Genomic DNA, 23,563 nt, shown 5'->3' with positions numbered 1-23,563 from the left:
GGCCACTGTGAGGACACTGAGTGTAAGAATCAGCAGGTATTCAGGCAGAGCCAGAGGCTGACACTGGGAACCATCAAGCCTCTGCTGCACTGCCTGCCACAATGCGGAGATCTGGGGTTCAAGTCCCGGTAGTGGCGGTCTAGTAGGGTTTTCGGGCTACCTCACTGCAAACAATCTTCTCATTTTCATAAAACATCGGAGCAGAATTACGCCATTTGGCCCACTGAGTGCTTTGTGAATCAATCATAGCTGAGTTTTATTCCCCACCCGCCCAACCCCATTCTCCTACCTTCTCACAATAACTTTTGCCCACCCATACGAATCAAGAGCCTATCAACATCCAGAGCCATCTGTGGCAGTGAATTGCACAGATACACCACCCCCTGTCAAAGAAACCTTTCCCCTTGTTCTAAGGGGACCATTTTAGTCTGAGGCTATGCCCTCTGGTCCTCAACTCTCACTACTGGAAGCATTCTCCACATCCACTCTTCCCATCCTTTCAGTTATTTGGCAGGTTTCAAAGAGACCCCTTACCCTTCTGACTTTCAATCAGAGCCATCATATGCACTCCTGTATGCAAACTTTTTCATTCTTGGGATTATTTGTCTTGTTACTTGTTTAGCGACAGTTTTCTCCTTGATGTTAGGTTTCCTGGTTTTTCCTTTGGCCTTTTTAAGGGCCTGATTGATTTCCTTCTCCTTGTATCCATTCTGTAGGAACGTTGTGCGTAATCATCTTACTTCCTTGGAGACTCTCCATATTTCATATTTCATCTTGTTACCTGTTTAGTTGTCTATTGGTTTTCAAAAGCTTCCCAGTCCTCTAGCTTCTATGCTGTCTTAACTTCCTTTGTCAGCCATGATTGCTTCATTTCCTCCTCCTATCTACATAGTTAGTATCCACATGGACCACAACAACTGCACTTTTTCCCCTTGCATTCCAAGTTCCTCTGCAGGTCAGATGAGATGTCTTGATCCCAGGCACCAGGCAGGCAATACAGCCTTTGGGACTCTCAATCCTTGCAATAGAATTGTGTCTGTTCCCCTGACTATACTATCCCATTTACAACTACATTTCTCTTCTCTTTCCCCTCTTGAATGGCTCCCTCAACCAAGGCATCACAGTTAGTGTTGCACTGTTTGAAACTAGATCACTCATTTGAGTCAGTTGTGATTTTTTTTGAGGGTCGAGTATTTAAAATTCTTAATCAAAGGGGAGCCAAAGCAGATTTTAGATGAGGTAGAGATTGCTTCTTGATATGCGAAGGGGAGAAAAGTTACAGGAGTGGTTGGAAGTGTGGAGAGTTGGGGTTATCACCTTCCATTTAATATGCTGGCTGTCACAAAAACCTTGCACTTTAGCAACATCTCTGCAAAATACATTCAGATATTATTGCGCCCTGTTGCAATATAACAGTGGATCATTTGTAATCATGATTTGTTTGAGGCCTTCTGTATATATTTCTGGAGAGTTTGGGGTGGAAGAGTGGTGGAGGGAAGTGCACTGATTAACTCCCCATTGTCCACCATGGCTACCACAGTCTCTTGTCCTGCATCAAGAAAATGGTTGCCCGCATCTGTGTCTACCTTGGTAATTTTAATTCTAGTTAAACGTAACCATCACTGCTTTGTCACAGTTGCCACTTAGAATCATTTCCTTAATGGGCAGCGTGCAAGGGTACTTGTTAACACAATGCTTTAGGATACAGATGACCCAGGTTCAATTCCTGCCTCTGCGTAAGGGATTTGTACGTTCTCCCTGTGCCACTTGGGTTTCTTCTGGGTGCTGCGGTTTCCTCCCACAGTTTAAAGACTTTCCAGTAGGTAGGTTAATTGGTCATTGTAAATTGGCCTGTGACTAGGCTAAGATTAAATCGGGGTATTGCTGTTTTTTTAGTGTGTCAGACCAGACATTCAGCCATTCTTGTCTGGCACATGGTGTCAGGATTAACCGGGTCACGTTATGAACGTTCCTGACTCGACCCTTGTATTTTTTACGAGGCCAAGTGGCTAGCTCGACACTCAACCTGGCACGGATGGAAAGCGTGCTCGTGGATGGCCTGACCTGATTCGAACTCGGGAACCTTCGCTCTGGAATCCAGCACTGATCTCACTGCGCCACCAACCGGCCTGGGGTATTGCTGTATTCAGCATTGTATCTCAATTATAAAAACACCATGAGGGGACATCGTATTTGTGGATTTCTTTAGTGAAGATTCATAACCACCAAGTAGAACTTTGAAATCCAGATTATTTTAGGGCATAGATATATTTTCTTTAATATGGAGGGATTGGAGTTGCCAGAGCATGGCGATTTGCATCTGAGAATATTGAAGGAGGTGGCCTTGGAAAGCGTAGTTGCATCAGTTATCATCTTCCAAAATTCTATCGGGGTCGGGTTCAATATCACTGGCATATGTCATGAAGTTTGTTGTTTTGCAGCAGAAGCACTTTACAATACATAAATTCCATAAATTATATTTTAAAAATTAAATTAAATATGGTGCAGAAAGGGGTGGGATAGTGAGGTATTGTTCAAGGGTTCATTGTCTATTCTGAAATGTAGTGGGGGAGGAGAAGACTCTGTTGCTGAAATGTTGAGTGTCTCTTCAGGATTCTTTTACCTTGATGCTAGTAATCAAGAGGTGTGCATGTCCTGGGTGATGGAGATCCTCTATAATGGATGTCCCCGTCTGAGGGTGCCTTGAGTGCTGGGGAGGCTAGTGCCTGTGATAGGGCTTGCTGAGTTTACAACTTCCTGTAGCTTTTTCTGATCCTGTGTAGTGGCCTTTCCATATCAGACAGTGACGCTTTCTGCAGAGAACGCAGTAAAAATTCACCAGGCTGGTTCTGGAATGGTGGGATTGTGGTATGCGGTCAGATCGACTTGGCCTGTGCTCTCCAGTGCCTAGAATGAGAAATACATATTTTGAGAGCAAGAACTATGGTAGGTGAACGTGGAATTTTTTACTACAGTAATCCTTGGAGAGCAACTTGTAAGAGTAAGATGGTGTTAGTGATGCCCAGTGACTACTTATCAGCGGCAAAAAACAAAACAAAGAAAACTACTCAATACCTCCAGTACTACTCAATAACTATTAATGCTAACAATGGAGAAGCGAGTGGAGGTGCAGGCAAGGCATGGTCGAAAAGCCAGACTTGGAAGCGAAGCATGGTTCGAGACATGCGAAGGAAGAGATGAGGTCGAAGCAGAGTCATAGCGTTCCCGATGAGCGAAGAAAGCTGAATTGGAAAGGTCAGGTATGGGCCAAATCGTGGTGGTGGGATTCAGGCCCCAGAGTGGTCTGAGAATGCGGAATGACCTGAAGTTTGGCTGATTTTAGCACCGGACCAGATTGAAAAGCTCGGCCAGAAGTGAGGCGAGGATTAGTTCTGCTCTCTGCTTCATGACGATTGAGCAGCTCTGCACTGAGCTGAGGTTGTGGCCTGTTATAGCTGCCTGGTTTTGTGTCTGTGGTCTCGCAACCTTTACTTGGCTCTGCTCTGAGACTGTGGCTTGCCCCAGCTGTATTGATGCCTGGCTTCATGTATTTTGTTAAACTTCAGTTCTGAAGTGATTTGCTTTTATTTGCACAATTTAGTTTTTTTCTCTCTCTGTATTGGGTGTTTAACAGTCTTTAATGGATTCCACTGAGGTTTCTTTGCTTTGTACTTGCCTATAAGGACTCAAAACTCAAGATTGTACAATGTATGCATACTTTGATATTAAAGGTACTTTGGACTTCTGTGCATGAGTTGTTAAGTAGAGCAAAGTGCAAATATGGTATTGAGAGGATCAGCTATGATTGCACTGAATGACTGAGCAGGCTTGAAAGGCTACTGTATTTGTAAGCTCCGTGGTTAGTTTACAGAAGACCAATTCTGTTTTAATTATTACAACATTACACATTTCCTGCATCTACAAGAACAGTCCACCAAATTTTTAACTTGCTGTTCAGAGTTGTTGGATGTGAATCTTGAATTGCCGGCACAATTCAGAATGACTTTTGAATTGCAAGTGTTTTACCAAACAATTGATCCAGTTGTCTCCACTAGTTCACAGATGGGCTGTCAGAATGGCAATGGGGTTGGTTAAATATAAGTACCCAGAGTCAAGACAGTGAGAAATAAGCCTGGATTGTTGTCAATTTATTTTAAAATACAGATATGTGGATATTGGATGGGTGCAAGATTGAGCTTATTGTGGGTAGCCTCTAATATTTCTACACAGGAGAAAACCTGCAGATGCTGGAAACCAAAGTGAGACACCCAAAATGCTGGAAGAACTCAGCAGGCCAGGCAGCATCTATGCAAAAGAGCAAAGAGTTGATATTTCGGGCTGTCGTTTCAGTCCAGATGAAGGGTCTCGGCCCAAAACGTCACCTGTTTACTCTTTTCCATTGATGCTGCCTGGTCTGCTGAGTTCCTCCTGCGTTTTGTGTGTATTACTCTGATATTTCCAGACTATACTAGTTCTCCATATACTTGTGCTTGCTAACTACACATGTATAAAGTAACTTACAGTGACATTTGATTAAACAGTACCTAGATTTAAAAAAAAAACTTTTCTTTCAAATCTGTATGGTGTTGTTCCTCCACTTCTACCTCTTCTAGTCATCCGGACTCTGTGTGCTGTTTTTTTTCATACTTTTTTGACATACTCTATTTTCATATCTTTACTTGTGGACTACATGAATTCTCTACTAAATCTTGAGACGCTCCTTAAATCCAATTTCTGACCAAATACATTGATCACTTGTCTGCTTTGGTATCCTTTATGGTTGTGTATTAGAATTTAATGCAGTGAGGTAGTTTATATTAGCAGTTTTCTGTAAAAGACTCCGGGAAGTTAAGAATGTGGCGTGTGCTTTCACGTAGACCATGGGTCCAGCGTGTGATTAATGAGATACATCCCCAAATACTCCAGTATGAATTGCAACAGTCGTGCACGTTGGATTGGTTTAACTGTAATAGGCCCTTTTGGAAAAGGATCTAGGGCTTTCCCGGTGTATATGATGAATAAACTCTTCTTGGGCCTCCAGCTGAGTATAGGTGTCGCTTTTAACCGACGCTTCAATGACAAACTCTGCCATCTTCATCAGGGATGATGCTTGGGTATGGAATTTATACTCAGGTCATCGGTCCCTCCTAATTGGTAATCAATTAGGTTTCTGTTATCCCACCTTATTTATAATTGAATTCCATTTCTTACTTGGAGTGAAACCTTTGTCTTAAAGTTCGTTTCCTCTAGTTTTATTTCAGTGGCTTCCTTCGCCAGGCAGTCCCAAAAGTCACTGGCATGTCACAGTAGTTTTGTGTCATTCAACTCAGTCCTATTGACTTCAGTAGCAAATGCAGTGTTCTGCTACTGACAGTTTCTCCTGGTAACCCAACTGGATACACCTCTTGTGCTCCTTGATGTGGGTTTCCACCGTGTGTCCTGTCTAGCTGCTCACGCACTGCTCTTTATTCACAGGGAATCTTGTAAAAGCTAGCCTTTGACTTGCATAATCTGTAGTTTGAGCTTGCTTATGGGTTTGTGGATGGTATTAATCCAGTATTTCCTCAGGATCCTGGTGATCCTTCCAGAAACCATGGAACTACATGGAAGAGAGGCAGTAGCGACAGGTTTTCTGGTATTTCCTTTGGCCCTTTTAAGGGCCTGTTTGATTTCCTTCACCTTGTAGCCATTCTGTAAGAACATTATGCTTAATCATCTTTTTTCATCAAGGAGACTGTCCAGGTCTGAAATAGTTTTTGCATGGTTGATCAAAGTAGAAAGTACCGCTCTACGTTGGGAGGCATATTTGGTGGCTGTTATTGTTGAGGTACAAGTCTGTGAGAGTGGGTTTCTGCTAGATGCCCTGTCGGAAGCGACTATCCAGCTTTTGTCGTATTAGAATGTCCAGGAGCAGGAGGCAACCATTCTTCTTCATCATAAATTGAAAGTTTGGATGGAACTACTGGAGTCCATGAGGCCACACCTCAAAGGTGTCATCGATGTATCTGAAGAAGCATTTGGGGTATAAGGGCAATGAACTCAGAGCCCTTTCCTCAAAGTCCTCCATGTAGAAATTAACAATAGCCGGTGACAAGGGCAATCCCATGACCACTCTGTCCAATTGTCCATAGTAGTTTCCCTTATGAGGAAGTATGTTGATCTAAGGGTGTGTTCTAAGGTCAATGGTACCTTTATCAAACTTGACTGCAGGAGGACCAAGCTATCTTTAATAGGAACTCTCATTAACAGGAACACATTGAAACTGATCAGTATGTCCTCCGGGGTTAGCTGGATGTTGGTTTTCATTTTTACAGGGTTGGTCGAATTTGTGATGGGATGCTCACAAATCCCGACAAAAGGAGACCACATCGTTGATAAATGGTTAGTGAAGTAGTAATTCACAAAATCTATCCCACTGACAAAAGGCCTCGGGGGAATCCTCCCTGTGTGTCATCGATTGTAAACAAAGTGGGACAGCGGAAACTTGACTAACCAGTCAGTAGGAAAGGACGATGGGAGTATAAATACCGCCAGACTAGACATGCCCAGGCATCATCCCTGATGAAGATAGCAGAGTTTGTCATCGAAATGTGGTTAGAATCAATACCTGTACCTGGCTAGAAGCCCGAGAAGAATTCATTTGTTCTTTTCTTTTTCTTATTAACAATTTGATAAAGCTGATATTGATAATATACTTTCTTTATAATTTTATGTGGTATACGATCTGTTATTTCTTGCCGACCGATAATTGTGTATGGGCAGTATTTACACAGAAATCCTGCCTCAGCAAGGACCTGGACCCATTGCAATTTGCCTATTGCCATAATAGGTCAATGGCAGATGTAATCTCAATGGCCCTCCACGCAGCTTTAGACCACCTGGACAATGCAAGCACCTATGTCAGGATGCTGTTCATTGACTATAGCTCAGCATTTAATACCATCATTCCCACAATCCTGATTGAGAAGTTGTAGAACTTGGGCCTGTGTATCATCCTCTGCAATTGTATCCTCGACTTCCTAACTGGAAGACCACAATCTGTGCGGATTGATGATAACATATCCTCCTCGTTGACGATCAACACTGGCGCACCTCGGGTGTGTGCTTAGCCCACTGCTCTACTCTTTATATACACATGACTGTGTGGCTAGGCACAGCTCAAATACCATCTACATATTTGCTGGCGATACAACCATTGTAGGTAGAATCTCAGGTGGTGATGAGAGGGTGTACAGGAGTGAGATATTGGAGTGGTGCAGCAGCAGCAACCTGGCACTCAATGTCAGTAAAAGGAAAGAGCTGATTGTGGACTTTGGGAAGGATAAGACAAAGGAACACAGACCAATCCTCATAGAGGGATCAGAAGTGGAGAGAGTGAGCAGTTTCAAGTTCCTGGGTGTTAAGATCTCTGAGGATCTAACCTGGTCCCAACATGTAGTTATAAAGAAGGCAAGACAGCAGCTATACTTCATTAGTTTAAAGGGATTTGGCATGTCAACAAATACCCTCAAAAGCTTCTATAGATATACCATGGAGAGCATTCTGACAGGCTGCATCACTGTCTGGTATGGAGGGGCGACTGCACAGGACTGAAAGAAACTGCAGAAGGTTGTAAATCTAGTCAGCTCTATCTTGGGTACTAGCCTACAAAGTACCCAGGATATCTTCAGGGAGCGGTGTCTCAGAAAGGCAGCGTACTTTATTAAGGACCTCCAGCACCCAGGGCATGCCCTTTTCTCATTGTTACCATCAGGTAGGAGGTACAGAAGCCTGAAGACACACACACAGTGATTCAGTAACAGCTTCTTCCCCTCTGCCATCTGATTCCTAAATGGACATTGAATCTTTGGACGCTACCTCACTTTTTTTAATATACAGTATTTATTTTTGCACATTTTTAAAAACCTATTCAACATATGTATACTGTAATTGATTTACTTGGTTATTTATTATTTTTTTAAAATTTTTTTTCTCTGCTAGATTATGTATTGCATTGAACTGCTGCTGCTAAGTTAAAAAATTTCATGTCACGTACCGGTGATAATAAACCTGATTCTGATTCTGAAATCATTCAAATCAAGCTTCCTTTAATTGGAACATCATGATGTTCCTGTTTGGTTGAGCCCCCGATCATACCGACCCGAGGTGTATATTGTTTATAAAAGGTGACCTTCTCACTGCTGAGTCACGTGGCTGTTTGCCAAGTTTGCGTACGAGCCCGTTGAGAGGGCTACAATAGTCCTGTACAACATCCTCAGATTTTTGAAAACAATAATGTTCATATAATGTAAGTAACAGGAAATCTAACTATTTAGTGCAACTCCAAAAACATGGCATAGTTTGGACTGGCAGATTTTCCAGATTATTAGATGTTATGGCTTTTGGCATCTTGGCATTCATAAATCAAAGTATTGAGTATAGAACATCGACTTCTCTAACTTCCGCTAATGCCCCACCTCCCCCTCGTACCCCATCTGTTACTTATTTTTATACACACATTCTTTCTCTCACTCTCCTTTTTCTCCCTCTGTCCCTTTGAATATACCCCTTGCCCATCCTCTGGGTTCTTCCCCCCCCACCCCCGTCTTTCTTCCCAGACCTCCTGTCCCATGATCCTCTCGTATCCCTTTTGCCAATCACCTGTCCAGCTTTTGGCTCCATCCCTCCCCCTCCTGTCTTCTCCTTCATTTTGGATCTCCCCCTCCCCCTCCAACTTTCAAATCTCTTACTCACTCTTCCTTCAGTTAGTCCTGACGAAGGGTCTTGGCCTGAAACGTCAACTGTACCTCTTCCTAGAGATGCTGCCTGGCCTGCTGCGTTCACCAGCAACTTTGATGTGTGTTGCTTGAATTTCCAGCATCTGCAGAATTCCTGTTGTTTGTATTGAGTATAGGAGTTGGGATATTATGGGAAGGTTGTATAAGACGTTGGTGAGGCCAAATGTGTACAGTTCTAGTCACCTAACTATAGGAAGGATATCGGTAAGAATGAAAGAATGCAGAGAAGATTTACTAGGATGTTGTCGGGTCTTCAGGAGTTGAGTTACAGGGAAGGACTGAACAGTTTAGGATTGTATTGTTTGGAGCGTAGAAGAATGAGGGGAGATTTGATAGAAGTTTACAAAATTATGAGGGGGTATAGACAGAGTAAATGTGAATAGGCTCTTTCCACTTAGATTAGGAGAGATAAGTACGAGAGGACATGGCTTTAGGGTGAAAGGGGAAAGGTTTAAGGGGAACATTAGGGGGAACTTCTTCACTCAGAGAGTGGTGGGAGTGTGGAACGAGCTGCCATCTGACGTGGTAAATACGGGCTCACTCTTAAGTTTTAAGAATAAATTGGATAGATACATGGATGGGAGAGGTCTGGGGGGTTATGGACTGGGTGCAGGTCAATGGGACTAGTGGAATAATGTTTTGGCACAGACTAGAAGGGTCGAATGGCCTGTTTTCTGTGCTGTAGTGTTCTTTGGTTCTATGGTTATTTTATTAATATACCAGCCACCTTAATTAGTATTTTTAGTTGTGGCAGTTTATTAAATTCTACAGTGAATATGGATACTTCAAAGGAGTGCCGGGGTGGGATTCTGATGAGTCTTGGTACTCAAATTGGGCCAAGTATTGAACAGTGAGGATTTCTGAATAATTGGATAGCAGATTACTGTAGATTGAGATGCTATTGAAGTCAATTGAAATGATTGGGTGAGACAAAAAATTGGCAATTTGCTTGATCTTGTGTTTCCTGCCTGATTGCATCTCAGTTTTTGATTATTGTTGGGGGTCGGTTGCTTTGCTGATGCTTATGCCTGAGAGTGGGGAGTTAGGGGGGCTTTGGGGTTCATGGTAACTGTCATTCATTCTTTGGGGCACTCCTCTGTTTTTGTGGATGTTTGCGAAGAGAAGTATTTCAGGATGTATACTGTATACTTTTCTCTGACATTAAATTGAACCTATTGAACTTAATTGTGTTCTGACTATTGATTATTGTCGGAACTAAACGCTTTGGTCTTTTTTTGTTTCTTAAAGTTTTTGTTTCAGCTGTATAATAGAACCTGTGGATTTTTATTGCAATGGTATGGAAAAGTTTGACATTTTTGTGCGTTGTATTTTGTTACACTTGGAAATAATTTTGGATGGAATTCTTGGAATAATCTCGGTAAAGTCATTCCAAATTTAAGAGCCAGATGTCATATATTTGATTATTCTTAATTGGGCTTTTATGACTGATACACGATCAGTTGCTGTTCTTCCTGTATCTTATGATATATACTGAGCTACGAAGTCAATCCTAAATATTTCAGAATTCTCAAAAATCATACAATCCCCAAAAGGCTTATGAATGATATTGGAGCTCATGGAATTGAATCATCTGGTTAACTCCCAATGGACCCTTGACCTTTACAGTCAAAATCTGCTACTGTGTTATGACACCTGATGGACAGGTGTTAGCAAAAGCAACTCAGTTTTGGAAGTACAAAATAATTATTTTCACGTTCAACGCCTTTTAGCTGATCCCAGATTCTTCTACCAAAAATAATCTGAAATTTTGTATTTTTTGGTACCATTGTATGAGAGTATTTCTGGAGCAGCAATGAAAGAATCCAAAGACAATTATCAATTAATAGCAAACCTTTCTCTCATTAATTTTAACACTAAGCTTAATCTTGTTCTGTTGTGCAGCAAAGTTTGATTTCAATGTAATAAATACTTAAGGATATGAAACAATACAAGCCAGGATTTAATTGCTTTTGCTATCTTGCAGCCTGGAAATAAATTATTTTTCACCTAACATGTTAGGATTTTTTAGATCTGAAAATTAATTTATTTAAAACATGAACTGCTCTCTGCAAAATACACACATTTTGATGCTCCTGATCGGAAGAACACAGTTATGTTATAACATTTGTTAATAGCAGTGGAAGTCACCATAGGCCAGTGTAATTTAAAGAAGAATCACTTTTTGGAATTTGTGCATAATTGCCAAGACCAGACATTTTGGTTTCAAACACGAGCATTCCTAATGCAAGATTTGTTACTTTGTCTTGTAACAGCAATAATATTGTCAAAAAGTGATTCTTGGATACTGTTAGAATATGGAGACTTCCCATTGTGCTTATAGCTAAAGGTTTGCCAGTCTTCTCTGCTTCATTATTGAGAAGCTGTTACAAATCAGCATAGATACAAAATGGTAAGGCAACTCTTACTTGTGTGGCAAGGGGATTGAAGAGAAGTGGTCCTGAATGTGGGTTAAGAAACTGATATAGACAGATTTAGAACTAGCTAATATATTCCAGGTATACATAGAAATTCATTTGTCTCCTGAAGTTCTAACAAAAGTATTTGACCTGAAACACAGATGCTGTTTCTTTTCACACACATGCAACTTGTCCTGAGTATTTCAAGTATTATCTGTTCTTGCTTAAGATTTTCAGCATTTGAAGTTTTGCATTTTACCATTTTATTCAAACTGAAAATTTGTCATATTTTGGCTCTCACTTAAACTTTTCAATCCAGTTTCAGAGAAGAGTCTGACTGAGGAACTGGGAATAATGTGTAATTAATAACAAAGCATGAATTGTCTATCTTCTATTTGTGTAAGATGTCATCTGCACTTAAGTTAATAAGAAATTGAGTAGTTTTATTTAGGGTGAGCGTGCTCTTTGCCTGTAATGAAAAATGTATAGTAGAAGTTTTTAGAGTGTAATGAGAATTTTGACCGTGTGCTTTTCTTCCTCCCTCTTAATTTCAGGTAACACCAGTTTGGGGATGAACTTGGCCAAATAAAGATGAATCAGCAGGGTCACATGGCATCTTATGGGCAGCCTCAACCTGGTTACCAAGGGTACCAACAGTTTGCATATGACAACCAGCATATGACTGGGGTTCCGCCATTGCAATATGGACCATACAATGGACCTGTCCAAGGTTACCAACAAAATGCTGTGCCACAAGGTATTTAATGAAATGAAATTAAAACACAATTGATCCAACGTAGAACAGCGATACAGAATGGAAACAGGCCCTTCTGACCAACTTCTGTGCCGAACATAATGTCTACTTGAACTAATCCCATTGGCCTACATTTGACTTGTATCTCTCTAAATCTTACCTATTCTTTTGCCTGCCCAATTATTTTTTTAAACATTGTAAATTGTACTCGCCACTAAGTACCATGTAGCATAGCAGTTATTGTGACACAATTATAGCTTGGGGTGTGGGAGTTCAATCCCAGCATCCTCTGTAGGGGGCTCATACATCTTCCCCATGGAATGCATGAGTTTTCTCCGGTCTCTGGTTTCCTCCCGCAGTCCAAAGGCATATCAGTTAGTAGGTTAATTGGTCATTGTAAATTGTCCAGTAATTAAGTCATGGTTAATCAATAGTCATAGGGGTTGTAGGCCGGCCTAACTCAAGGGGCCGGAAGTGCCTATTCCGTGCTGTATCTATGAAGAAAATAAAATATCCTTTGGCAGATTGTTACCCATGCCAACCTCTGTTTGGGGAAAAATTTGCCCTCTGGTTCTCCTTAATTATTTTCCTCTCATCTTTAAACCCATGCCCTCTTTTAAAACTCCCCTACCCTGAGGAAAAGAAGTGGATCATGCATCTTATCTATTCCTCTCATGATTTTCTGAACCTTTATATGTACATCCCTCGGTCTCCTAAACTGCAGAGAAAACAACCTTAGAGTATCCAGTCTCCTTGAAATTCAAGCAGTCCAGTTCTGGCAACTTTGTGAATCTTTTCTCTGCCCTTCACAGTTTAATGAAGCCCTTCCTATAGTTAGATGGCTAGAACTGCACACAATTCGCTAAATGCGGTTTTAGCAAAGGTCTTTGTCTCTAATTTTACATTGAATGAATGATTTCCTTTGACTTGAAAGATGCTGATATTCTTTGCTGTGAATTCTAAATAGGATAATGAAAAGTTTCTTTAGATGCTCTAGTTTTTCAATCTGTATTCTTTGTTTACTAATGCTGAATATCAGGCAGATTGAAGAAACTTTAAAAATGTTAGACATTATGCCAAGTTGTACATCTTTACGGAAATGTTCATTCAGTTGTTGAAGGAAGCTGAAACCCAACAGTGTAATTGAATTCTGTTGCCTAATAGTGAAGTCCTACATTAGTCATGTTTCAGATTGTTGAAAAGAGATTCATTCCACCTACAAGAAAAAATATTGATTGAGTAAGTAATGATGATTTTTGAAGTGCAAATTAAAGTACTTTTAAAACTAAGCAAAGGAGGGATTGGATGATATTGATGAAAACAACATTGAACTGTTTAGTATATTTTATTAATTTTAAGGTAAAATTTACTTTTGTAGTAGGCATTTTGAAAGGATTGTTTCCTAAACTGAAGTAATTTTAAATCTGATCCAAAAATAAAATAAAATCTGGAATTTAAAGAAAAATTGCTCTGCACTTTTCTGGCTGACATTACCTTCATTAAGGAGGAATTATAGACAATAGACAACAGGTCCAGGAGTAGGCCATTCGGCCCTTTGAACTAGCACCGCCATTCACTGTGATCATGGCTGATCATCCACAATCAGTACCCCGTTCCTGCTTTCTCCCCATATCCCTTGACTCAGCTATCTTTAAAAGCTCTATCTAACTCTTTCTTGAAAGCATCCAGAGAATTGGCCTCCACTGCCCTCTGAGGCAGAGAATTCCACAGATCCACAACTCCCTGTGTGAAAAAGTTTTTCCTCAACTGCGTTCTAAATGGCCTACCCCTTATTCTTAAACTGTGGCCTCTGGTTCTGGACTCCCCAACATCGGGAACACGTTTCCTGCATCTAGCATGTTCAATCCCTTGATAATCTTATATATTTCAATCAGATCCCCTCTCATCCTTCTAAATTCCAGTGTATACAAGCTCAGTCGCTCCAATCTTTCAACATATGACAGTCCCGCCATCCCGGGAATTAACCTCATGAACCTACGCTGCACTCCCTCAGTAGCAAGAATGTCCTTCCTCAGATTTGGAGGCCAAAACTGCACACAATACTCCAGGTGTGGTCTCACCAGGGCTCTGTACAATTGCAGAAGGACCTCTTTGTTCTTATACTTCAGCCTTGTGCTACCAGGCTGCGAAGAAACGTTATGAGTCAACTGCACCTTTCCTCATTCCCTGTCATGCACTGTTGAACTTGGACACACGCTAGGTCGATACCCATGTGAGGACAGCAGTCGGTCATTAACCTACAACTACTCGATGAGTAAAAAACAAACGTCGCTTGAGAGTTTTTATGGAAGAGTTGGTAGGGGACATAAAAGGCCTAACGATGATGATAATGCAGAGACAGCTGAGGCGGAGACTGCAAAAAAAAAACTTCCTTCAACAGAAAATACGACGAGTCGTACATAAAATATGGCTTTATTGTGACCGTGACTGGCATGCTCCAAGCCCCCTGTGTGTGATATGTGGAGACAAACTGTCTGATGAGGCAATGAAGACCTCAAAACTGCTTTGGCACCTTGATTTCAAGCACCTTGCACTAAAGACAAACCCGTTGAATTTTTTGAGTGGAAAAAATGTGAGCAAGTGAGACAGAAGCAAGTGCTGAGAGCCACCACCTCCACAAATGCTGCAGCTCTGAGAGCGTTGTACTTGGTGGCTAGCTGTATTGCTAAGGCTAAGAAGCCTTTCACTGTTGGTGAAGAATTGATTCTGCCTGCTGCCAAGGATATGTGCCTAGATCTTGTTGTACTTCCCCTTTTCCTAACTTGACACCATTCAGATAGTAATCTGCCTTCCTGTTCTTGCCACCAAAGTGGATAACCTCACATTTATGCACGTTAAACTGCATCTGCCATGCATCTGCCCACTCATCCAACCTGTCCAAGTCACCCTGCATTCTCATAACATCCTCCTCACATTTCACACTGCCACCCAGCTTTGTGTCATCTGAAAATCTGCTAATGTTACTTTTAATCCCTTCATCTAAATCATTAATGTATATTGTAAATAGCTGCGATCCCAGTACCAAGCCTCGCGGTACCCTACTAGTCACTGCCTGCCATTCTGAAAGGGACCCGTTAATCCCTACTCTTTGTTTCCTGTCTGCCAACCAATTTTCTATCCATGTCAGTACCCTACCCCCAATACCAGGTACACCACATCCACTGGCTCTCCCTTGTTCATCTTCAGTTACATCCTCAAAAAATTCCAGAAGATTAGTCAAGTATGATTTGCCCTTCGTAAATCTATGCTGACTCGGACCAATCCTGTTACTGCTATCCAAATGTGCTGCTATTTCATCTTTTATAATTGATTCCAGCATCTTCCCCACCACTGATGTCAGGCTAACTGGTCTATAATTCCCTGCTCTCTCTTCCCCCCCCCCCCTTAAAAAAGTGGGATAACATTAGCTACCCTCCAATCTGCAGCAACTGATCCTGAATCTATAGAACATTGGAAAATGATTACCAATGCGTCCATGATTTCTAGAGCCACCTCCTTAAGTACCCTGGGATGTGGACCATCAGACCCTAGGGATTTATCAGCCTTCAGTCCCATCAGTCTACCCAACACCATTTTCTGCCTAATGCGAATTTCCTTCAGTTCCTCCGTTACCCTAGGTCCTCTGGCCACCATTACATCTGGGAGATTGTGTCTTCCCTAGTGAAGACAGATCCAAAGTACCTGTTCCACTCGTCTGCTATTTCCTTGTTCCCCATAATTTCACCCGTTTCTGCCTTCAAGGGATTCTGGGATTGTGTGCCTGCAACTAAAAGCTAATTTCTCCCCCACGTATTAAGAGTCTATTTCTAAGATGTGTATGAAATTATTTTGTATTCCAGATTCCATTATTTAGATTTCATTGATCGTTGCTTTGGTTGGAAGATAACAGCAAAATTGTATCTAATTTTAACAGTTTGCATATTGCAGGAATTTATGAATAGGGATTTAGCTCCCTGATTATTTTATAAAGTATTGCCATTTAAAATTTTACATTTCTTTAGTTTACTTCTATTAAGATCAGATATTTTGGTTTCTAATACCTTCAGTGAAAGTAAAAAATTCAGCAATAAGCAGCTTATCAGAGCTGCTCTGTGCAGAGCATTCCAATGACAAATGAAATAAAAGTTATAGAATTTTTATCTCAATTACATTTTCTGTACTTGTACAAAACTGCAACGATTGTATGTTGCCCATCTGACAGCATTTACCCAAATGAAACATGGGTAAACTCAAGAGGTTCAATGAATCAGATTCATTCCACTACACTGCTGATATTGCTGTGTAGGATTGCAGTCTGTGCATGGGACAAAACTATACAGATGTATAATTAGACGGGTAGCACGGTAGTGTTGTAGTTAATGCTTTACTGCACCGATTGGAAGATCAAGGTTCAGTTTTCGCTACAGTGTGCAAGGAGTCATACATTCTCCCTGCGATTGCGTAGGTTTCCTCTGGGTGTTCTGGTTTCCTCCCACATTTCAAAGATGTATACATTAGGTACAGGTAAGTTGTGGGTGTGCTATGTTGGTGCTGGAAGTAAGGCAATACTTGCAGGCTGCCTTCAGTACATCCTTGGACTGTGTTTGTCATTGACACACCAACGCATTTAACTGTATGTTTCAATGATTCAATGTATATGTGACAAATAAAAGTAATCGTTATCTGTAACACACATAAAAGCTGCGGGTGAACGCAGCAGGCCGGGCAGCATCTCTAGGAAGAGGTACAGTCGACGTTTCGGGCCGAGACCCTTCGTCAGGACTAACTGAAAGAAGAGCTAGTAAGAGATTTGAGAGGGGGAGGGGGATATCCGAAATGATAGGAGAAGACAGGAGGGGGAGGGATGGAGCCAAGAGCTGGACAGTTGATTGACAAAAGGGATATGAGAGGATCATGGGACAGGAGGCCTAGGGAGAAAGAAAAGGGGAAGGGAGGGAAAAACCAGAGGATGGACAAGGGGTATAGTGAGGGGGACAGAGGGAGAAAAAGGAGAGAGAGAAAAAGAATGTGTGTATATAAATAAATAACGGATGGGGTACGAGGGGGAGGTGGGGCATTAGCGGAAGTTAGAGGAGTCAGTGTTCATGCCATCGGGTTGGAGGCTACCCAGACGGAATATAAGGTGTTGTTCCTCCAACCTGAGTGTGGCTTCATCTTTACAGTAGAGGAGACATATCAGAATGGGACGTGGAATTAAAATGTGTGGCTACTGGGAGATCCTGCTTTCTCTGGCGGACAGAGCATAGGTGTTCAGCAAAACGATCTCCCAGTCTGCGTCGGGTCTCGCCAATATATAGAAGGCCACATCGGGAGCACCAGACACAGTATATCACCCCAGCCGACTCACAGGTGAAGTGTCGCCTCACCTGGAAGGATTGTCTGGGGCCCTGAATGGTGGTAAGAGAGGAAGTGTAAGGGCATGTGTAGCACTTGTTCCGCTTACAACGATAAGTGGCAGGAGGGAGATTGGTGGGGAGGAATGGGGGGGACGAATGGACAAGGGAGTCTCATAGGGAACAGGGAGGGGGAGGGAAAGATGTGCTTCGTGGTGGGATCCTGTTGGAGATGGCGGAAGTTACGGAGAATTATATGTTGGACCCAGAGGCAGGTGGGGTGGTAGGTGAGGACCAGGGGAACCCTATTCCTAGTGGAGTGGTGGGAGGATGGAGTGAGAGCAGATGTACGTGAAATGGGGGAGATGCGTTTGAGAGCAGAGTTGATGGTGGAGGAAGGCTCTCACTCCATTTATATTCTTTTATATTACAGATTTCCAACATGTGTAAATATTTTTCAGTAATTATAAACGTTTTTAATAATGCAGTACTGTAATTTTTTAAAATTTGGGCTTTTAGGTTACCTAGAGTTATTGATTGCAGAATATGAACAGTTTCTCCTGCTGTTAATTCCAGCTGGATTGTTCTATCAGTCACAGAATCCAGTGCTTCCAGCTAAGTAAATTATATATGTGGAATGCTGATTTTATTAGAGAGCATGATTGCTGAGGTTTACAGTATGGAGATCTACTTCCCTGGGTGCTCTGGTGTCCTCCCAGTGAATCCAAAGACATACCGGGTAGGTTAATTGGCTATTATAAATGATTCTGTGATTAGGTTAGGGTTACTATGCTTGTCCGAGCAGCATGGCTCGCAGGGCCTGGATCACTAAATAATTAAATAATGTCGTTAAATTTCAAGTTAAATTGGAGGAAGTGAATTGGGAACAAGACTTACAGACTTCAATTTCTGAGGGAACTTGGAATGAAATTTTTAAATTGGTTAACACTTCATTGTTATGTGCCCGCCACTCTCTCCTACAATTTAAAGTGGTCCATAGGGTCCACATGACCAAGGATAAGTTGTCTCATTTTTATTTGGATATATCTCCTTATTGTGATAAATGTAATAATGGAGAAGCTTCATCATTCATATGTTTTGGACATGCCCAAGTCTTCTTGAAAAATATTGGAAAAAAGTATTTGAAATGTTCTCTGTACTTTTTAAAGTAAATTTTAAGCCTAATCCTTTGACCGCTTTATTTGGTATTGTTGGAGGAAGGGATATTATTTTGGAGAAATTTGATTTGCACATTTTGGCTTTTATTTCTCTTAAAGCTAGGAGGGCGCTCTTGCTTAAATGGAAAGATGTGGTCCCGCCCACTCACGTTCAATGGCTGCGTGATGTGATGTTTAAGTTTAGAGAAGATTCGGTGTTCAATTTCTGAATCTAAGCAAGACTTTCAAACATTGTGGGGACCTTTTTTGAACTATTTTTGAACTATTTTCAAAACCTTTGACTTGCCGTTAAAGGATGGCTAATAATATACTTTTTTTTCTTTTTTCTTCTTTACTAATCAGCTTCGGTCTTGGTAGTGGGTTAGATTTTTTTTCCATATAATTACCATATTTCAATATTATGAGTCAATCAATTTGAATATAGAGTAAGGAGTTTGTATGTGCGATTCAGTATCATGTATTTGATATATTTTTTTCTTGAACTCTGTATTCTATGTAGAAAATTAATTTAAAAATATTGAAAAGAAATTTCAAGTTGAATTGGAGGAAGTGAATTGCCTCTATTGGCAGATGTACGCTTGTTCTCCTGAAGGCCTCTGCTGAATGTTGACTTCTGAACTGGGGTTCTTTGGTTGGTAACAAGATAACTTTAATCCTTCACCCATGCTGCATTCTCCCCAGTAACATACTTTTTGAGCAGAGGTGCTTTTGCATCTGTCTAAACTGAAATCTGTAATAATCAGTAACAAGATTTTAATCTGGTCTTTACTAAAGGTGTAAAAGTGAGTTGTAAGGGTCTGCTTAATAGGCTGTCATGTCTGGTAGGTTAAACCTTTCAAATACTGGGGTCATTTGGTTGGTAGTATGGTAATTTTAATAATGAAAGAATGAATTGCTACAATTTGTTTAAGCAAGCTGTTTAAACACAAATGTTTTCATTGTGTGTAGCTCTCTCTACAGTCCCCTTCATTGCCAAAAGCTTTCAGGGTTGCAGCAATACCTTAATGGTGACATTTTTTCTACACAGTAAATGTAAAATTCCAAAGTGGGGAAAACAAGTTCAGTGTGATCTAGCCATTTTTGTGTACTCTTGTCAAGAAATTCAGTTATTTTTCTGGTTTGCAGAAGTGAAAGCAGTGACCTACAGGATAAATTATATTAAAAAATACAGCTGATTTTAAGTTTTCATCTTTTGTTTCTTTTAAATAGAACCTAACTAATTGTCAATTTTATACAAACGTGTGGCTTATAAGAATTTGGAACCATTACTGTTGGCATTTTCAAAAATACAATTCTAGGGTTTCCAGGGTTTGCTAGTTTTTTGAAAAAGCAGATTTTCAGTTCTGCTTTTAAGAAGGGTATAAATTCTCTTTGTTTAATGTTGAGATGGCATCAGCAGAAAAAATGTTTTTTTTTCCTTGCGGTATTTAAAATTGTGATTTTTGTTTTGCGTAGGTCCTTTGAGGCCACCACCAGGATCAGCACCACCCCCAACCTCAATATCTCCGTCAACAACTGCACAGCAGTCTGTATATAACCAATATGGACAGGGGGATATACACAATGGCCCTGCAGCGCCTGACCAGATGCAAAGGTTTGTTTCTCATTGAAAACTCAAAAAGGCGGGTAGATCAGAGGAATATATGGAAGCAGATGGAACCAAGATTTTTCTTGAGCTTTATCATCCACTGAATACTAAGTTGCAAAGTTTGCATATTCCATTTAATGTGATTTTACAAAATATACAGTGTAAAGGATTGCTCTGTTTCTTTCAGTCTTTTTTGAGAATTTCATTAAAATGCCCTTTAGTTTCACCTGAGAATGGTTGAAGGCCAGAAAACTGCCTTTACAATATGTCTGCCTAAATTTAGTGTTACTTTATTTTGAGTGAAATGCATTCCTAATACATATTTGGCTTCGCATACTAGGTTTTAAAATTCTGCACAAGCCAATGTCATAAATGTAACTTGCTGATCATTGCAGGTATGTTGAAGAATGTTGCTTTTGTAAATAAAGCCGAAGAAATTTAAATCCTTGTTATCAAGGATTATTAGGTGCTTGGACATTTTACATATAATCAAAAATGCCATACACCAACCCTTCAACTGAACATAATTTACCCTAAAATGTTCTTGTCATTTTAACATGCATTAATAAACACATTAAAACATTTAAATATCTAAAAGGAAATGGTATTTTTTAGCATTTATTACTTTGATTAAAGCTTGCAAGCAGAGATAATTTTAAAATCACAGGGTGCAACTTTATGGAAAAGACTTATTAGAACAGCAAGTGGTCTGGAAATTGATCAGTGTATTTGTACAATAGTTAATACATATGTACATAGTTTGGACCATGGACCAACCATAGATGTTTAAGTGTCAAATATGATTATGACAATTGAGAGTATTGTGTCGTTTGTTTTCGTTATTAACATGAGATGTGTATTCTACAGTCTTATTATATGGTAGTACTGAATTATAAAAAATGGCTACAAAGACACTTTAAAAATGGAAAAACTACATTCTTACCAAGTTTGGTTGATGTATATCCACACCCCAGCAAAGTGATCGTCTCTTGTTTATTCAAGCGGCATGGGCTGCTACAGATGTGCCAAAATTACTATTCACAGGAAGAATACCTTCAGAAGGTTGGCAGCTGTTCAGGAAGGTGAATTAATTGTATCTATTTGGACATCCACATCACACCAATCAATAAGTTAAGCCATCTGTGTAGCAAATAAGTACCCTATGCTTTCTCTTCGAAAAGAATTTTCACTTAACTTTCAATTCATTTGTAACTTTGTGAAACCTTTTTCCCCAATTTAAACTAGTCTTTTTTTGTCTCTTGAAACTTCACTATAAGTCAGCTGAAAGTTATTACTCAAGTGGAGTTTTTTAGGAATTTGATTATACAAAGTAATGATAACAGCATTGTTAGGTAAAAATTTTACACATACATATTTTCTATTAAGTGATAAGTCAACCTGAGGCAGCATGAGCCTAGGGTCTGTATGGTTGTAACATGTATATGGATATAAAGATATAGTTATCTCCATGATCTAGCTCTTGCCTTACAATGTTCAGCACACTGAATTCGTATGAGGAAGCTTTTCAGATGAAAGCAGCTGGTGGGTGACAACTGTTACTATATTATATAATTGGCCTGACAATGGGCTATGAGTGGGATGTATTCATACTGCATTCTTTTCCCTCAAATCAGTGAATGACAGGCTGCTATTAGTAATCTGGAGTGGACTTGGATATCTATTTTAGACACTGATAGTCATATTTACAGTGAAGTGCGATTATTATGTTTTTTTCCCCAGCCCTACTCACCACCCTCGGGTAAAAGTGGCAATCCACGTGCATCCACTGTACCTTAGCTGCTGGCAATTCACGGCCTGGGAGGCTGGTGCACACCCACCCACAAAGAAGAACAGTTTGGCATTTTATGGTTGCAAACCAGTTCAGAACTTTTCTTCTGAATACACATCCCCTGAAATGTATCACCCACTAGCAATTTGGTCACAAAGTTATGTTTCAACGTGATCTCATTCTAGTCATAAATGATAAACCCTGCTCAGAAATGCATTAGCACCGTTAAGTCATGCCACTCGCTTAACTGGTTGTCAAAACTAAGCTTAAACATTTGTTAATGCCTCTGTCTTTCAAATAATCTCAACATTGAAATATTAAATATTATACTGTTATAACTTTTTGAAGATTAAAATGCTGATGCATGACATGTCAGAAATAATACATCTGATTCTGATTTTTTTAAAAGCTAATTACCCTTAACTCATCTTCAGCATCCCCACCAATTTGTATCTCCCTCAGCAGTTCCCCTCCACTGAATGACTGAAGTTTTAATCTGGTGCAAGTTGAGCAGACAGGTCCTTCAGCATTACAACTGGGAAAATCAAGAGTTTGGTCCTCTGTATGAGCAAAGAATGGAATGACAGCAGGAGAATTTGACAGGAAGTTAGGGATTTTGTTTACATTATTGCACAAAAACTCCTGGACTTTCTGACAGTTATGTGGGGCCATTTGCACAAGATATCTGCTGGGACTTCTCAGTAAACTTAAATATTAAGCAAACTTTAAAATTTTAAATTATATTATACCATTGAAAAACATTTAAAGTCAACTTGGGATGTTTGTTCTTGAATTGCCCAAATGTTTTCTAGTATTTAATATCATTTTGCTCTAGAATAAACAGATGCCGTAGCTGCACCTGGATAAAGAGTGCACAATTTCATTGGGCAAATTTTGCAGTGTAATTGCTGAGTATTTATCACCTGTTTCATTCACTTCTGAAGTCCATGAGGAGTCTGGCATTGGTCAGCATCACTCAGTAAATGCAGGGCTTTATTGGGAATACTGCATGCTATCTTTTATTTACTCAATCGCTTTTGCTGGAATGAAATAATTTCATCTGCGCTCAGAGTAATTAAGTAACCTGTTCGGTGATAATGGTTATGTTGTTAACCTTGTCTGCAGAACTTGAGTCATTGCAGTTGACATTGGCTTTGCACTTAATACCCAAATCTAACTGGTGAAATCCTTTCATAGGCTTCCAGTGTCTCAACCATACTTGCCTGGTAACACAGTTCATTCTGCTGGTCAACCAATGCCATATCAACAGTATGCACCCCCACTTAGTCACGCTCAACAGTTACCAAATCAGATGGCCCGAATGCAGATCAGTGGAGTTTCCACCAACAATGCATCACCTTCAGTTAGTCAAGGTTACGGTAGGTAAAGTTGATTATTTTTTACAGTTGAAGACATATCTAGAGATCAAACAGTCATATACTTTTATAGTTCATCAATTAGTTGATATTCTGAGATCAATATTCATAATATTCAGAGGTTGTCAAGGAATTTACTGGACAGCTTACTTTTACTAGTCAGTCCCAATATATGTGGTACAGGTTGTACAAAAAGAACCGCCTTGTAGAGAAATATAGTTATACACACTTTTAAGTTATTAATAATAGACACTGTGACATGTTGCTTAGCTATAGGACCTTTGACTTGCCAAGTCTGTGTCAAATATTAAGTACTCTTTTGCACTAATG

General features: G+C 40.2%; 1 protein-coding gene across 3 annotated transcripts in view; it reads left to right on the top strand.

Moving 5' to 3' along the window:
• The window catches only part of LOC140212080 (protein transport protein Sec24C-like), an 85,066-nt gene that overhangs the window by 10,429 nt on the left and 51,074 nt on the right, over window positions 1-23,563 (top strand). For all 3 annotated transcript variants that reach the window (XM_072282576.1, XM_072282574.1, XM_072282575.1), the window contains exons 2-4: window positions 11,749-11,951; window positions 19,936-20,074; window positions 23,055-23,236. In XM_072282576.1, the coding sequence (XP_072138677.1) occupies window positions 11,786-11,951; window positions 19,936-20,074; window positions 23,055-23,236 (487 nt within the window). In that variant the 5' untranslated portion in view covers window positions 11,749-11,785. The remainder of the gene's footprint in view (window positions 1-11,748; window positions 11,952-19,935; window positions 20,075-23,054; window positions 23,237-23,563) is intronic.

Source organism: Mobula birostris, chromosome 18, assembly GCF_030028105.1.
Source record: "Mobula birostris isolate sMobBir1 chromosome 18, sMobBir1.hap1, whole genome shotgun sequence".
Lineage (NCBI taxonomy): Eukaryota > Metazoa > Chordata > Chondrichthyes > Myliobatiformes > Myliobatidae > Mobula > Mobula birostris.
Note: the sequence above shows the minus strand (reverse complement) of the source record. Positions and strands in the feature narration are given on the sequence as shown.